This window comes from Artemia franciscana, chromosome 1, assembly GCF_032884065.1.
Source record: "Artemia franciscana chromosome 1, ASM3288406v1, whole genome shotgun sequence".
NCBI lineage: Eukaryota > Metazoa > Arthropoda > Branchiopoda > Anostraca > Artemiidae > Artemia > Artemia franciscana.
Genome location: NC_088863.1, coordinates 34,076,168 through 34,094,167, shown reverse-complemented (window position 1 = coordinate 34,094,167; position 18,000 = coordinate 34,076,168). Strand labels below are relative to the sequence as shown.

The 18,000-nt window shown below is 35.4% G+C and overlaps 1 protein-coding gene across 3 annotated transcripts in view; it reads right to left on the bottom strand.

Moving 5' to 3' along the window:
- Positions 1–1,974: 1,974 nt before the first annotated feature.
- Positions 1,975–18,000, bottom strand: part of LOC136028895 (leukocyte tyrosine kinase receptor-like) — a 244,527-nt gene continuing 228,501 nt past the window's right edge. For all 3 annotated transcript variants that reach the window (XM_065706861.1, XM_065706864.1, XM_065706871.1), the window contains 5 exons: positions 16,667–16,892; positions 13,018–13,129; positions 9,996–10,109; positions 3,508–3,558; positions 1,975–2,216 (listed from right to left, as the gene is read on the bottom strand). In XM_065706861.1, the coding sequence (XP_065562933.1) occupies positions 2,029–2,216; positions 3,508–3,558; positions 9,996–10,109; positions 13,018–13,129; positions 16,667–16,892 (691 nt within the window). In that variant the 3' untranslated portion in view covers positions 1,975–2,028. The remainder of the gene's footprint in view (positions 2,217–3,507; positions 3,559–9,995; positions 10,110–13,017; positions 13,130–16,666; positions 16,893–18,000) is intronic.

The window sequence follows — 18,000 nt, the reverse complement described above, 5'->3', positions numbered from 1 at the left end:
CTTGAAACTTCTACAGTAGGGTTCTATGACTTTTAGGGGTTGTTTGTCCCTATTTTCTAAAATAAAGCAAATTTTCTCAGGCTCATAACTTTTGATGGGTAAGATTAAACTTGATGAAGCTTATATATTTAAAATCAGCATTAAAATGCGATTCTTTTGATGTAGCTATTGGTATCAAAAATTCCATTTTTTAGAGTTTTGGTTACTGTTGAGCTGGGTCGCTCTTTACTACAGTTCGTTACCACGAACTGTTTGATAAAGTTGGAGGACAAGCAATATAAACAAAGGTATTTTATTTCAAATGACAATACAATTAAGTATGTAAATACAAAGAAGGATAGAATGTAAGGAAAATGAATTTTCCTGTTACCGGTACTAGACGATTAATCTTATAAGTACGGCTCTCGTATGGGAAGCCCCCGTGGAACTCTGGGATCAAAGCATCCATGAAGAATCCTTTTAGCTTTGGAAAAATCTTATCGGTCCAAAAGCCTGGATCGCGGTCTATCTTTTCAATGTAGAAGTCTTTCTGGGTAAAAATCATGAAAAAGCAAGTATCTAGCTGAGCACATTCAAGCTGACATTGTACTTGGTAAAAGTAGTCGTGGCCTCGTTTGAGGTTGACCATTCTTTCCAACTTCCATGCAACAGTCCGCCTTAGCCTCTTTTCGATTCTTTATCCACTCGCCTATCCCCAAATTTTTCGCAGTTTCGCAGTTGCATACCTCGCTTTGATTTAATTTTCCCCATGATTTCAGCTTTGTGTGCACAACTTTACGGAAGGCTCCTGACTATTTCTCATTTCTAGGTTTCTTCATTGCATTGAAATAATTTATGAAAATTTCACACTCTATTAACAAGCAGTTGATTATACCAGCTTGTCATTTTGGTCTCTAGGGGCTATTATCGGCGATCTGAAACGATTCTTTGTGGCAACCGACTTGTAAAAATTTCAGGTAGCTGAAAATATTCTAGGGGACTGTTAGAAAACAGGAAAACACATCGAAAAATAGTTCCAATCATCTTACAGGTTATTGTCTTCTGCTCATGATAGTACCGATTTTGTTCCAAAAACAATATCCTTCATAGAGTACACTTGTGAAAAAGACCTAGACATTTTCTAAGATTTCTAAGCAATTAGAGGAAATAGAGCAAAATCCTTTCAAACATTTTGTAGCATCTTCAAGAAGCTATGGCCTGATATTAAAAGCGGCATCTTCCGCCAATGAATACTTGAGTACTTTTTAAATATAAATTTTCAATTTAACATGGGATTTTCGAGTTCCATCAGTTCACTTAATCACGGCCTTAATGCGGCACCAAGTTTGTAGTCATCAACTTGGGCTCCAAAAATTAGCAAAATATTTTTTTACGATTTTGTAGCATAGAAGTAACGGTATAATCGAAGAAACATTGCAAACACCTTATCGTCATATATCCAGTGTCTAAAAATCATGCTATAACAACCAAAAACTATATAATTGATTTGAATGAACATTCTTTGTACCTAAGCAATCCCAGTAAGCACTTTGTACATGTTTTATGTCAACGCTTTTAAACGGCTGCATCAATTTTCATTAGATTCAATTTTTACTTATAATATTGTTGTTCATATAAATTTAATTTCTTTTTTGTTTGTTTATTTTGTTGTTTTCAGACACTTTTTTTTTATCTTGACATCATAATGAATAGTATCAGAAAAACAAGAAAGACAGGCAGGATAAGTATTTTTTAAGCCTCAGTAAGATTCTGAAGACGATTGAAGTTTATTTTTGAAAATTATTTTTATAAGTAAGACTCAGAATGTGTCTTTGGTAAGTGATTCTTATTTGTATTTCCCTTTTTCGTCTAAAAATAGCTAGTTTGTACACAAGTTAGTAATAGTCCATCCATAGCAAATTAGTTCCTTGCTTTGAGATTGTGCTTGTTTCGCAAAGCGACTTCTTTTGTTGCATAGCATTAACAAACTAAGACTTAAAAAAGATAAATTTATTACTCCTTGCCATTTTATAATATAAACACCAACATCTAGAAACACATTTCGGTTTCTTCATAACTAGAAATCTCTTCTGGCTCTTCGCTAAGTGGTACTTGTGGTATTTTTAACAATTTTCTTTTGGAGCCTTCTGATACTAGCAACGATGACGGATTTAAAGGTACTTCGTCTGTTGGCATTTGGGGGCGATTTGCTTCAACAAATGCTTCTCTGGTGATATCTATAAGGCAGAAATTCAATAAAAAGTCTCGTCTTGTTTCAATGTATAGGCTTATGTGTGCATGCTCTTTTTTCTAAGTAGCTTAATTTCCACTTTGAACCAGATTAACAAATTCCAAATAAAATTGTGTTTGAAGATGACAACAAAACTAAAATTTGTTTCATTAATTTCTTTTGTTGTATTGTATTGTATCAGATTAACAACGCTTCTTGACTACTAAGGTCCCTGCGTCGGCCCTGCAGTGCATTTCTGCAGCATGATTCGATCTCTGGGTCCCGTATTACCAAGCTAAGGTCAAACCCACTGCGCCACCACAGGACAATTTCTTTTGTTACACATGGTCACAAGTTTCGACTTTTTTCCTTCTAAGTAACCTAATTTCTTACCCTGAATTAAAGTAACTTAAGTCAGAACTAAATTGTATTTAAAGATGAAATTATATTAAAATGTGTCTAGGTAATTTCTTTCTTATATAAGGTAGCAAGTTCAGATCTTTTTTTTTCTAAATAAATTTATACGAATTGATTTTCTAAGTGTAAAAAAAATGGCCGTTTGGGGGTTTGTTTTGCTACACAAACTTAGAAAACGTGGGATGGTCTTTAATAGACGAATATGAAAACCATTGAAAATATGGTTTTCCCATAGAAAAATTCTATATATGTTCATAGAAAACAAATTTGAAACTAATAAATTAAAATACAACACAAACAGATGGTCGCAGAGCGTTGTAATTATAGTCTACCGCATTCTTGCAAAGTTTGCACTTAAGCACTTGTCTAAGTAGTTAAAGAAATTTTGTACTTAAATACAATTGTTAGCGATTAGGGAGATTACCTTTTAGGGGGAAAATATTATTTTGGAAAAAATGTGCTTGATGAAAAGTACAGAATAGGAAATGATAGTTTTATAAGAAACAAGGTACTTGATCTGCTGGTTATCTTAATTACTGCCTTTTCCACTCTAAAACCGTGTCCAAGGAAGTTTGAATTTTGTTACTGATCATCACTGTTAGATTATGTTTATAGAATCAAAATCTGGCTTGGAGGACGCGGCTAGTTATCTCCGTGTTCAATTAAAGGGTCACGTGTGACCCTTATCGAGTTAATTTGACTGTAACCTTTTCAGATAATATTTGGTGTTTTATCTTTGCCAGATGAGTCTATCACATCAAAATTTTACTCAGTGTGGACAAATTTAAGTGTTGAATCGTTCACTAAGTTAAGGGTGTAATCTCTATATAGTATTGTCCTATAGCAACCAAAGGTGTAAAACAAAAACGAAGCAGGCCTACCCTTTTTTTCAGGTTTTGAATCCCATCTCTTTTCACTGTATAACTTGTTTTCTGAAAAATAATAAAGAAATTATTTAAGTATTTTTTTTTATACTTAAGGTATATACTGCAAAAATCTATCGTATCCAAGCATAACTAATAAAACAACTACTGCTTGCCTCTTTCACGTCCCAACGCATGCCAGTGGTCAGGACGAAACAAAAAATGTCAGTAAATTATATAATTTTTCAAGCTTTTATGAATGTTGTCTTGCTTTCATTTCCATTTGTAATCTTGACAAGATATTTGAAAGTAAAACGGAGCTTTCCTTTCGAAAGTAGAATCACCGCTCGAAGAAACGACAACTTGGCAAGACTACTTTAGAGAGTCGTCTGACATAGACTATTCAGCTCTACTTTAGCTCACACATTATAGGCTCTGGCTTAAGTGTAAGTGAAAACCATCTTCCTTGGCTCCAGGCTAAAATTAAACGAAGCTTTCTGAAATATAGTCTCATACTCGTCAATTTCTTATTCTTCAATCCGGCCAGGGATCAACACTTTCCGTAAAAAACATAAAGGATGAATCCTTAATATCCAAATTGGCGGTGTCAAACAAACCGGACAAAACTTGAGTGTTGCTCCTGCAATGTGATAACATATTACTACCCTTCTTAATCTGAAGCATGGGCCCAGAATTTATCACTTCCATTTTTCCATCACAGAAATGGGTTAGTTGGCCCTGTTTAATTCATGTTAATTCCCTACTTAAAAGCAATAAAAAATAACTAATAAAAAACATGTATCAAGTGGCTTGACCAATGACTTTGAAATATTCGTTGCTACATGTCACGCTTTCTTGAAGTATGCTTTTTAGAGCTAAGGGGGCAGTGAAAGCTATCAGATGATATTTTTTGCATTATATCTCTTCAATTCAGTACGTAGTTTGGATTTTTTTTATTTAGGGCTGATAGAACTTTCTTCAAAAGATCATATTTTCTATATAAGAACAAAAAATATTGAAAACAATACAATTAATTCAGCATTGATTTTGGGGCGTAACACGACAATTTCATAAGGAAATCGAGTGAAAATTTTGAGATAGTTTATTGATCCAGATTTATCAAAAAGCTACAAACTCTGCTTCCCAGTTTCAGAAGCCATAATGCTGTGCTTTGGTGAATTTGTTTCCGAAGATACAAAATCAGGTTAAAATCAAGTAATTGGGAGCATGATGAAAATCAAGCAGTTGTGGGCATCAAGCCATGGCTAACTTTACAAAAATGTAAAGACACATAGTTTGGGTTTGAGGCAAATCTGGCAGAAGTCCTTTTAGGACTGTATAAACAATATGTCATTTCACTTGTTGATAGATAAGTCTATCATCCATCCGTCCATGCATCATTCCTAGGGCAGAACTACAGGAGATAGTCATAGAACTAAGGATGAAAGATCGGATTCATTTTGGGTTGACGTGTGACGGAGGATGTCCACTGAACTTTTATGCAAAATGGGAGACTGAATTTGCTTGGAATAATAGGTGAAAAATTAACCTAAGCCTAATAAACTTGGTCTCTTGCAGTCTTAGGTGGAATACCGTGTCATAGAATTGACACATGACCAACAAGCCCCTTGATTCACAGGCGAACGGTGAGACTTGCAGTTTTTCCAAGTGCTTGGTTAATGGCAGGGGTAAGCGGCAGGAGTAAGTATGATTCTCTTATTGGACAAATATTTGTGCTTTATCTTTTGGAAAAGCACGCCCGGCTAGAGTCTCGGACAGGTTGACCAAGAATTTAAAATTGACACAGGACCGTCAGATTTCCTGAAATGACAGGCAAACAAGGAACGCCCGCCTATAGTCTAAGGCAGGTTGACAAATTATATAAAGCGCTGCATAGTTGCGTACTCGGTATTGGGGAGGCAGACCAATGCATCTCTTGGTGAGAGGTATGATGGGTCTGGTGCGAGGTGGGTAGGTGAAGAGGGTTGGTCTGGAAACATAAAAGAGTACTTTTTTAGTGTTATATATTATAAGATTCAACGAGTTTCGGGCATATATTGAAAGAAATTGGGGAGAATTTCCTTCCTATTTCCTCTTCATATGTGGAGGAAATATTTTTGGACTAAACTTGAAATATGGGTGCTGCTGGGTTACAGCCGTCTCCTTATTTTAAAATACTTTAAATGTTAACAAAAAGATTAAATTTGCATGTTTGCCTCCATGAAAGAGGGAGGAGTTGAGGGGTCGGTTATGTCCTATGAAAATACATGTGTTTACTCGAAGAACTCTTCTTAAAAACCGTAAGAAAAGTGTCCATAAATTTCTTTATGCGTATTTCAGATCACCCCTTTACCGAGGAATATTTTCAGGTGATCGAAGGACTTTTAACAAAATTTAAAACTGGAATTTAAAAATAGGGTTAAACAGGGGGAGGGGTTTGCTGCCTTTTTATGAGAACCATAGATTAAATTGTAATAGAATTTTTAACGCAGTAACCAAATGTAGTTAAAGAGCCCGGCAATAGAAACAAACTCTAAAAAACAATGTTTTGACCACTGGGTATACATCATAATAATCCAATATTTTTGCTTATGCTGAATGTACAAAATTACTTAATTTTAAAACAAACAAAACAAATTTCATTTATTTTGAAAACTAACACTGGGAAGCAGGATTAGTTTGTTATTTGATGTTCAGTTTTGCTTTTTACCTTTGTTTGAAAAAAAAAATTAATAATCTAAAAAATCAAGGAGCTGTACATTTTTTCTATTGGGCTAAAGAATTTCAGCTGATTTAAAGGTAATACCAGCGGTGAAGTGGAGTGCGCTTTTTTGTTTCTTTACCATTTTGGTAGCTCTTTTCTTAGTCTGGTGAGATTCATACTTACTGTCACTTAGTCTTTTTCTTTTCGTCGAAAAAAGGAGTCTTCTTTGAAGGTAATCTAATCCAACGAGATGGAGTATTTTTCCAGTGGAATTGGGTTGTAAAGTAGAAGCTCTCGGGCTTTTTTTTCTACTACTGCTTGCGTTATTTGAAATACGCAGACTTGTCTTGTTTCAAGAATATAAACAACAGCTGGATATGTTCCCCACATATTTGTTTTGATTTTTTTTTTCTTCTTTGTAATCAAAACCAGAAGAATAACTTTTTTCCATGTTTAGTAGCACGGTAAAATGTACACATTAACCCTGTGTTGAGGCTTCACTGAAATGCTTTATAGCCAAAACAGGGTTTCTGGACATGTGCCCCTTACGTTTAACAAGTAATTTTATACTCATCGATCAGTGTATTCCAGATCTCGATTTTTATAATTTTTTCACACACTTTTAGATATTGCCACCATGGGCAAAGAAGACGATTGTTCAATGAAAAAAAAAATAATGGGAAATAGTTTATTTTTATTGGCTCTAAAGGGTGTGGTGCGAAAGCTTTTTTATCACTCTCCTTCCTATTATTATTTAAGAAAGTGCCATACTAATAAACCTAGTTTATACGAAATCAGGATTTTAAGAAAAAAATTGGCATTTTGGTTATTTTGAATTTCCATACTATTAAATCGATGGGCTATCTTAGAATTTTCCATCGATATTAGTTTGGGACCATAAAATGGCAAAATATACCACTCTTTCGTGGCGCAGTTGGTGAAACATGGCAGTCGCAAGACGTCCTTGCGTCATATAAATAATTGAACATAATGAAGTTTTTTTTTTTTTAAATCATAACTTGCTCCAACCCAATCCCCTTTAATCCCTGAATGAGGGAACTAGAATAATTTTTGTTCGAATGAGCCCCCTCCCAAAATTCTTGTACCATTAGTTCGATTCGGTTACTCCTGGGGATAAATTTAAATAAATAAACAAACACGCATTGTGTTTGCACAAACACGCCCCATGATCTTCCTTCTGGTGGAAAGTACAAACTCCCACATTTATGTAGATGGGAGCTGTAAACTCCTACAGCAGGGTTCTCTGATGTACTAATCTAGTGGTGTGATTTTCATTAAGACCACTTTGCTTTTTGGGGGTGTTTCCGTCCTTTTTTGAAAATCAGGCAAATTTTCTCAGTTCCTTAGCTTTTGGCGGGTAACGTTAAACTTCTTCAATTTTGTATATTCGGAATCAGTAAAAAAAGCTAATTCTTTCGATGCACTAATTGTTACCAAAATTCTGTTTTCTCGAGTTTCGGTCACTCCTTACTTACAGTTAGTCACCACGAACTGTTTGATCTCTCATGATAAACACGCCGAGATTTGAACATAGGAAACCTACCAGGGCCAACCCATTGCAATCTTGTAGTATTTTATAACAACAAGCCAAGTCGTATTGTCGTATTTCACTTGAAACGAGTTATCTGTTCGAAAAACTCATCGATCTGGTTTTAACTTTTATAGATAAAAAAATCGCTGAGAAACATTTTAGGAACAATTCTGCTAGCAATGTCAGTGTACTAAAATTCAAAACAGACAAAAATTTTGATGTTATTATAGGAGGTAAGATAAATTTAGATTTCGTCTCGTTTTCTTGAAGTTGCAGATGAATATGTCCTACACTATCAATTTTTAACTTGGTTCATTAGCTATACAAATTTTAACATGAGAACAGTTTTCTTGAGTAAGGTGTAGTTAAATAACATTCGTAGCAGCATCTGCAGACTTTTTAGTTGAGTTAAACTGACTCATACCAATCGAATGTATAAAAATATTTTACATTTCAAGCGTATAATAATCAGCTTTTGATAAAGACATTACTAATAGTCTTTTCCTCATGAGAAGTAACTAAAGGGTGGCCAAATCGGGCTCAAAAATTGGTGTAACGTTTATGAAGCTTACACTATCATGCTTAATATTTCTAAAAATACTGGAGTGGAGGTGCCACGTCCACACCCCTATCTACAAAAACATGAACATATTTTTCCCAATACTTATACAGTAGGTGATCATACAGAACCAGGTGTAGCAGAATATTAGAAAAGGTATCGGTCGAGGATTCTAAATTCTTGTGCCTTTTTAAGTAAGTCAAGAGGTCCCACCACTACAAACTGCAGATTCTTACCATATTTGCATTGATAGGGCCAACAAAACAATTTTGTCACGAATAGGTCCAAAATACTATTAACTGAAAATTTTACACAGTAGAACATACTACTGTGCAGTGACGCATTTGTTCAAAAACAGCTGTGCAGGCCGTACAAAGTGAAATACTATATATTTATACTAATGGTTATCTGCTATTGCATAATTGCACACCAGCGTAGGGAGTATCAGTTTATCTTCTTCTTGCTTGGGTGGGGAATAAAGTCCAGAAGTGAATTTCAAGCTCTAACCCACCTTCCATAGTTCCCAATTTTAAAGGAGAAAGTTTTCAGAGCATTGTTAAAGGGTGAAGATTCACTCATGAACGTATCTTCATTTGGTGACATGTATTTAGATATTGAAGATATGTAACATGGATGCTGAGTGGTTGAGAGTTTAGTAGCTTATGAATATGAGGTAATTGAGATAAAAGGCTAAAATTTAGCACAATGAGTGGCGATTAACGGGATGGCAGCCTCCATCACAGTTAGCTAATTTCTGTTTTGTTGCGTTAAGTACACATCAAATGAGCACATATTCTCGAAGCATTTTTACGGAAGAATTAAACTTTAGTGAAACGAGTAGGAGGGCAGGGGTTGAGGCGGCACCAGCACCCTTCATATCCATGATAACCCTAAATATGATATTAAAAATAAACTTAAGTTAACTAATAATTTTCTCAAATGATACTTAAGCTTGACGGAAAATCGACAAAAATATTCTTATAAATGGGTGACCTTCCATAGTTCCAAATTTTAAAGGAGAAAGTTTTCAGAGCATTGTTAAAGGGTGAAGATTCACTCATGAACGTAGCTTCATTTGGTGACAGGTATTTAGATATTGAAGATATGTAACATGGATGCTGAGTGGTTGAGAGTTTAGTAGCTTATGAATATGAGGTAATTGAGATAAAAGGCTAAAATTTAGCACAATGAGTGGCGATTAACGGGATGGCAGTCTCCCTCACAGTTAGCTAAGTTCTGTTTTGTTGCGTTAAGTACACATCAAATGAGCACATAATCTCGAAGCATTTTTACGAAAGAATTAAACTTTAGTGAAACAAGTAGAAGGGCAGGGGTTGAGTCGGCACCAGCAACCTTCATATCCATGATAACCCTAAATATGATATTAAAAATAAACTGAAGTTAACTAATAATTTTCTCAAATGATACTTAAGCTTGACGGAAAATCGACAAAAATATTCTTATAAATGGGCGACTCGCTCATCTATTGTGACAGAAAAACTTAATAGAAATACGAGTTGATAAGAAATATCAAAAAGGCTTCATAGGATTGTTAACAATTTATATCTTTTGAACTGTTAACGATTTCAGGTAAGCACTAATCAGATTTTAGCACAAGTATCGGCAACATTGTGTTCAATCTCTGTCTTTAATTTCATGTGAAATAACTAGCTTTGTACTTATTTACTTACCTTTTACATCTGTTGGAATGAGGTAATCTGCAGATGAAGATAGTTTTAAAGTTGATGGTGTTGTCGGACTGGAAATAGAACTTGAGTTGTTCCATTGAGATTCTGCTTCTTTGCCTTAAAAAATATATTATATATCTTCCTAAGTTAGGAAATACTCACAGTTCGGAAAATTAAAAAAATATATATATAAATCATATTTGGTTATTTTTCGAATTTTGGATTGCCATAAATTTCCTTGCAAAGCTTCCTTTACAAGTTGAAATTCAATCATTATATTATTCACATATCTATATATATACGTATATATTTGACATAGGCCCCTGGTGATACAAGCTCGAAAAAGTAGGCTTAGACAAAGATAAAATAACAAATAACACTACAGTATAAAGATAAACACAAAGGCAAAGATACAATGGCACAAATGTAATATGAAAGTAGCAGCTAGCCCAAGATTCATAAAAAAATATTAAAAGTTTCATTATTATTGAATATAAATTAATAGTAAAAAATAGCCGAGATTCAAATATGGACATTCGCCGAGGTTCAAAAATAGCACATTCAACCAGAGCAACAAAGCATACAAATAACTTCATATTATTAAATAGACCCAAAATTAAAGATAATTTTCAACTAAATGGACTTTATGATTCCTTTATATTAATTGGATAGAAGTGAATTTTTCATTTTGATCCTTGTAAGCATCCCAGCACTCTACACAAAAGGAGCAAATTCAGATCTCTCAGAACTATACTTCTCAATGTAGATACTCTTTTCTGTTTAGTGTTATAATTATGTAAATCTTGCGACTAGGAGAATACACTTTGGTTGAGGTAATATGGCGGTAATCTCTTGATGTCATAAAAAAAATTTGAAAAGAATTGCTCCAAAAGTAAACCGTCGAAAGACTGGAAGTATATCTAGATTAGCATACAATGATAGTGTAGAAGACTTATTTGGGAGGGCAATAGGTGAAGGAATAAAAAGTTTCAGGATTCTTTGGGATTTATTTTGTAAAATAAACATGGCTTTCAAATGTAGATAAGTATACTAGAGAACAATAATTGCTATTATTCGGAATCAGAGCAAAATATATGCTTCTTAAAGCAGAGTAGGTTAAATAATGTTTCAACCTTCGCGTTAAACCAACACGCCTTGAAATCTTTAAGCGTAGTACAAAAGGTTGTATTAGCAAGATTTTTTTCTTAGTATAGCAATCTATAACAAATATTGAGTATTTGGCCACTTAAAATATTTTTTTTGATGAGGGTCTTGACCAAACTATTAAAATTCAACTATTAAAACTATTAAAATTTGTTTAAAATTCAAAAGCAAGAATTGGTTAAATCTGAAATTTGGCAAGAACGACTTTCAAGATGAACAGCAACTGCAGGAACACATGCGGTCTTTTTTGTATAATTTGTCTATTAGCGTTATTCATTGCGTTGAATTTTAAACAGGGGATGAACGGTGTCCGAAACTCTCATTCGCATGACATTTCATTTTGGCATTTTTGATCATAATGCTAAAAAATGATTGAAAATCAACATTTTATAAACTAGACTCTGATTCTCAACTTTAAACCAGAATTATTGTTAAATTTTCTTTTTTGTATAAGTAAACATAATTCTCTTCAAGGGGATATCCAAGATTTTTTTGCAGGGGAGAGGGCATAAAAATACTTTAAAAACGCATCAAAAATTTGCTTCTATTGATTTTTTTACGTTTTTACGAGTCGGACAAAAATTCCGTCTGGGGGAATGTCAAACCCCATACCCCGCCCATGAATACGGATCTGGTTTTCTTATTTTTCTCTGTCATTTCTAAATAGTTTTCATTTGTACCAAGGTTTCAGACAGGATGAAGGCGGTTCTTATATAGATTTTATTAATTTTGACTATAGGTTTAGGCATCTGTGGATAGGCCGGATCACTCAGGAGGTGTTATTTCTGTCTGTGGAAGCAAATTCATTGAAATTGTTTGCAAGGCAATTACGTAGTTAGATAAAGAATCATTTGTTGAACAAAACTACGTAGAGTAGCCAACGACCTTCCGAACAAGTTTTTTTATTATTCAGTATTAAAGAATAAAGTGCTTGATCTAGGGAAATAAAGGCTTCAGAGAGTTTCATAAGGCGATATTTGAGCTGATTTCCGAAACTTTTGGCCCTAGGCTATAAAAATTACTAATTTGCCTAAATTACCCCTTTTGTGAGTCAAATATGGCCCGATACTATCTGAGTTTTTTTTTTACTAGAATCTGTTTGGCATGATGAACCAACTGTTGAGGAGAAATCCCCCAAAAAGCAATAGCAAATTCACAGAACTGGCGAATTTTTATTTGTAGCTTAGGGCCTAAAATCTTTACATTCAAACACTTTAGTCTTAAACATTCAACGAAACTTTCTTTAAAAACTAGTTTGCTTCCCAGTGTAAGCTTCTTTAAAAAGTAAATGTTTCCCCTACTATATAATTACCTGCAAACACTCTGAATGGGCTTACATACACAGAAGTAAATAACACCTCAGGAACAATCCAATCTATTCAATACAGCCACTCCTTGTAGATATTCCATCTTCTGCTTACATTTGCATATTACTCCTTATTCAGGGCATTCAAAGTCAAAAACGGATAAATCTATTGACAAAATTAGCATATTCATGAAAAGCTACACTTTCAGTCTATCTGAAACCTTGGTACAAGCAGAAAATGTTAAGAAATGGAAGGGAAAATTAAGACAAAATGTGTCCATTTACTGAACAAAATTAGAATTCCCCAAGAATGACGTTTGAAATTGGAGAGTTACAGTCAAGTTTCTAAGAAAGCTGGTTCTGTCACCATTTTTAGAGCATTGTAGTCCAAAAATACCTCGATGATGTGTTCTCTTTTCAAAATGACCTTGGGAATAGGGAGCCACCTTCATTCCTATTTTAAAGTGATTTTTTTTTAGTATGACTCTGTATTATGGAGGCAAAAGAAAAGAACTGAGCTAAAAGTAAAATAGAAATCTATGTTGATAATCTTACTACTTGTGAGGGTTTCGGTACTGAATTGACTGGAAGGTCTGTTTCCTGTATCTCTTTCACTTGAACTTGGACGAAAGTAAACTTTTAAGCGAGTTGCCAATACTTCTGGATCCTAAAATGAATTCTAGTTATAAAGACAGCTAACTTGTCAAGCTCCATTTTGAAACTTATCGATACGTAAAATGCTTCGGTTCCTTGCATTAATAGAAAGTACAGCAGAAACACATTGTAAACTATTTTCTTTAATTTGATATTCTTTGCAAGACGACGTAAATCGCCTATTTTAATGTGAAAGTGGCTTCAGGTATGTAGACCTTGCAAAGACTACAACCTATTCTTTCAGTAATCTCCCGCATGAAAATCTCTCTCTCAGAGAGAGAGAGAGAGATCGGTATATTTAAAACTATCATAGCATAGCTAAATTCAGTTTTTTTTACAAAATCTTACATTTAAACAAAAATCACACACTACAACTCAGTATTGAAAATTGATGAGAAGAAAGGCACAAATGAGTAGGCGGAACGACTAGTTCGTAATTTAGGGGGTAGAAGTTTATTTTGTAACCGAGTTCGGCTATTGGGAGGGGCTGGTTCGGGTAGTAGTGATCGGTGGCTCTTATTGGCTAGGACAGATTTTCCAAATTGCTGAATAAGATGTTCAAGCTGGACTTTAAGTGGAGATAAATTTAATTTAGCGAGGGCTTGATCATAGGGTATGTCACGGTTTCGGAGTATAATCCTTGTTGCTCTTTTCTGGACGGACTCTATGTCGCGTAATAGGTACGCTGTGCGGATAGCAGATGGACACCACACCGGGCACGCGTACTCAAACAACGGGTGAACATAACGCATGTAGGCATGGAGAAGACTTTCAGTATCATGTTTGTTCACCCAGGCTTCCGATGTACCTTCTATGGGCGATAGTGATGGATGCTCCCCATCAACTCTGCTGGCTCCCCATCAATCGGACCACTTACACAAAATCTCGCTTTCATTCTTTCTTCCGGACTTGGACTGTGAGCCAACAAGTTTTCTCAACTCCTCAGTTCCTTACAGCCAATAGCTTTGTGACCAAACTTTCCAGAGTTAAAACGACCTCGTGCCCTTCTGTTAGTTTGCTGGTGCTGAGCGTCTCGACTGCTGAATCCTGCTGTTTCGGATTCAGCATTCACGGGCTTGTTCACAGGTTAGGCTTGTTGTGCTTGCTTTAGATCCATTCCTTTCCTTGAAGACTGATATGGGCTTCCTTTCAATCCTTCACTTCGGTCATCTTTACGGGCTAAAAAGAAGTTTTCAGACACCTTGCACGCAGCAACGAGAGTTGGGTCCTTGAGTTCTCTCAACAGGAGGCGTAGCTGCTCATTCTTGATGAAAGTGATGTATTGCTCCACTACCAGTTTTCTAAGGATATCAGCAATCTTTGTTCTCAGCCCATCTGAGGTCGCAATCGATCTGTAGTTGGTGACGTCCTACCATTGGGTCGGCAGCTGCTCTAGCTTCTTAGCACAATTGGTAAATGACTAGTCTGCTCCCTTCTCTTTCGTACGAATAACTGGCGATAGGTTTCAGAAGTCATTCGAAATCTTCTCAGAATAGCTTCTTTTACGAAGTCATAGTCCAAGCTATCGGCCATAAGAACAATCGCAGTAGCTTCTGTGGCTTTCCCTGTCAGTAAGGCCTGGAGTCTAACTACCCATGTAGCATGACTGCAGTTATTTTTGGTGGCAGTTCGCTCAAAGGTTGTGAGGTCTGCGTTGATATCCATATCATCCGTAAACTTGCCAATCTGTATCGTAGTATTCTCAGCTGTAACTCTTACATTCTGAATGACAGACTGATTCGTCTGTACCGCTGGAACAAGAAGAGTAAACTGCGAAGTCAACGATTCCAACTTAGTGATACAACATTAAAATTCACCCTTCTATTTAGTTTTAACGCCGGTATCTAACTAACTTTTCAATTAACGGAGCATAATTCACCACACAGGCGTACATCTGGCTGAAATATATAATAAGTTGATAAATGAGTTTAGAAAAAATCACCACAATATGGTATGTTTAACAGGGATTTTAATAACCAGGCTAATAGAAACAGGAAGTGATGGTATTCTGGGCTAGGTAAATTTGGTGTAGGAAAAGAAAATAGTAATATAGACTGCTGCAATTTTGCAGCTATAACAATCTAGTTACAATCAATACAGTAGTTGGTGAAAAAATAGACCGTAAGTTAATGTGGTAGTCACATGATAGAGACGCGGCAAACCTAATCGATTATGTTATTGTAAACTGAAGACTAGCAGGATCAGTACAAGACATTAGGGTATACTATTTTGAAGACAAAAATGTTTCGGCCCTCCCATCCTCTCCCACAAGCACGAAATCGGAAGTCCCCTTGCTCCCCAATACTCTTTGAAATTTTCATTGTGATCCCCCCACGCCAGTTTCAAAATATTGTAGGTCTGCGATTTTGATGCCCTATATATACGCTTACATTGTTTTTTTCATGCTGCCTTACTATTTTGTCATGAAATATTCCATGTCGCACAATGGTTCATTGTGCAAAAGCTTGTATTGAAGCTTGATAAAACAATAAGACCTATTTTAGTCCCACTCCTCATCGCTTCTTCCAACAGAAAGTTTGAAACATTTTCCCCTCTACTCCTAATTCTCTCTTAAAGTTTTAATGAGATCCGCCAAATCCTTCGCTAGATATTCTATCATTTGATACATCATTTGATAACTTGGGGATATATAGTGTCTTACGATACATCACCCTGATATTTCACTGTAAAAAAAAGTTTTCACATTTTTAAAATCTTCATCTCCCCCTCCAAAGACAAAAGATATATTTTAGTACCTAAGTACATAAATCGAAATAGTTCACGCCCTCCTGCCTTTCCCCTCCAATTCTCCCGGAAAGTTTCAATTGGATCATCTAATCCGCTCTAGATGTCACAGATAACTTATGATGAAAAGTATGTGCATACAACGTCTTTTGATGTACTAAGGTATGCAATTTGCTTCAGGTTTATAACCTTGGAAAATCCTTGGCCAAGGAAGGATCGCTTAGAGTTCTATGCCAATCGGACATCCAAAACCAAACAAGCCCTGTCTCTTGTACTTAAACTTATTTGATAACTTACATGTCATACTTAAATTTCACAGGATAAGTAGCATTTCACATGCTAACTTACATGATTTTGGTCATTGTCCTTGGGGCCGCAGAAGCCATGTTTACCCATAGTTTCTAGATCTTTGGACTACTCTGAACAAATCGACTATCTCAAAGTTTTGATCTAATACAAGTGGTGTTACGGGGTTAAGTAAGCAAAAACGGAGATGTGAGTCGATGGCTTACCAATTACGTTTGGCCCTTAACAAGGGCGCTTGAAGTATTTTTTTCTTCCGACGAATGAGCCCTCTCCAAAGTTTCTTCGACTGGCCCTTTCACCTAAAAAAATTATATTAATGCATGGAACACACCGTCCATGGGTCTTTGCTAGGTATGCTAGAGCGCTGACTCCTATTTATATTTTCTATGCTTCCCAAGAGTTTTAACAGTGATGTTGAATATCTATCTTCACATGCCAGAGAATGAAACCCCAGGTAACTAGGAGAATTCAAAATGCAAATAATTTCTAAACAACCAACCTGTAAGCAATAACCTAGTCTCTCTAAGATTGTTGCAAATGTAGGTCTTTCTTCTGGATTTGTTGACCAACACTGCGTCATAAGACGATAAATAGGACCTGGACATCCTGGCGGTGATTCTAATCGGCCCCCATTAGTCACATATTGCATTACCTCTTGATTTCCTCTTCCAGGATACGGCATATAGCCTAAAGACATGACCTCCCAAAGAAGTACGCCAAATGACCTGAAATTTGTAAGTTTTGAGCATTGATCAAATCAGCAATCTTTAAATTTTTTCCTGGTAAGCACTGTGGGCGATACAGCGATCCCTGGTGTATATATCGTCTGTTACAGTCTTATGAAGCAACACAACTTTCAAATATATAAAATCACTTGAATTCTGACTCGTGATTACCACAAAATCAAAATTTTGGAAATAGTTGATGAGTCATTTGATATTGGTTCTTTTGGTTTTTGATTAAGAAGTAATATAGAAGAGGAGTTAACGGTACAAAAAATACATTTCTTAGTTGATTAAGCATAAAATCTAAACAGCTCCTCGGCTCTAACTGGTATGACATAACTCAAAAATGCACGGAAACAATTAAAAAAAGTAAATAAATCAATATTCGGAAATGAAGTAAAGCTGAAAAAGGAAGCTCCATTTAAAATCCAATTCTCAAACAGGATTAAATAAAAAAAAAAGCGTGTTTTTCAGATGAAGGTAAAATTCGAATTAAAGCCAAGAGAGATTAGAGTGCTTTAGAATGTAGTCAGTTGGTAATTGAGGTTTTTAATTTACGATTTGCCTTTCGAAACATTTTATTTAAAGGTATGTAATTTAAACCGAATGCGAAAATATTAGGTCTTGCAATTGTCAAGCCACTGGGGTGAAAAAAAATCAACTTTAATCGCGGCACTCCTCTATCGGAACTTTCGTTCTCGAAGCGTTGGTGGGGCAAAGGGAACTGGTGGTAAAAACTTGGCTTAAGGAATGAGAGATGGAGAGAGCACTAGTCTTACTCACATAAAGGGCAATTTTGTTTCTTTTTAGTGTCAGTGTTGTTTTTTACTTTCATTAAATTAGGAAAACAATTTTTTTAAAGCAAGTTCAGAACGGCCTTAAAAAAGAAAAAAAAATTATTATGCACATGAAGAGACCCACCAACCTCTCACCCCCAGTCCCTAGTACTACAGTTTAGCTAGTAGTTAGCTGCTAAAAGTAAAAAATAATCAAGTTAAAAAATTATCGAAAATTTATTGTTTAAAGCCATTTTCGTTCGTTTCGAAAGAATTAATTAACTTTTTGTTACATTGCTCTTATATTAAGGGGTACTGTTGAGGCATTAGTA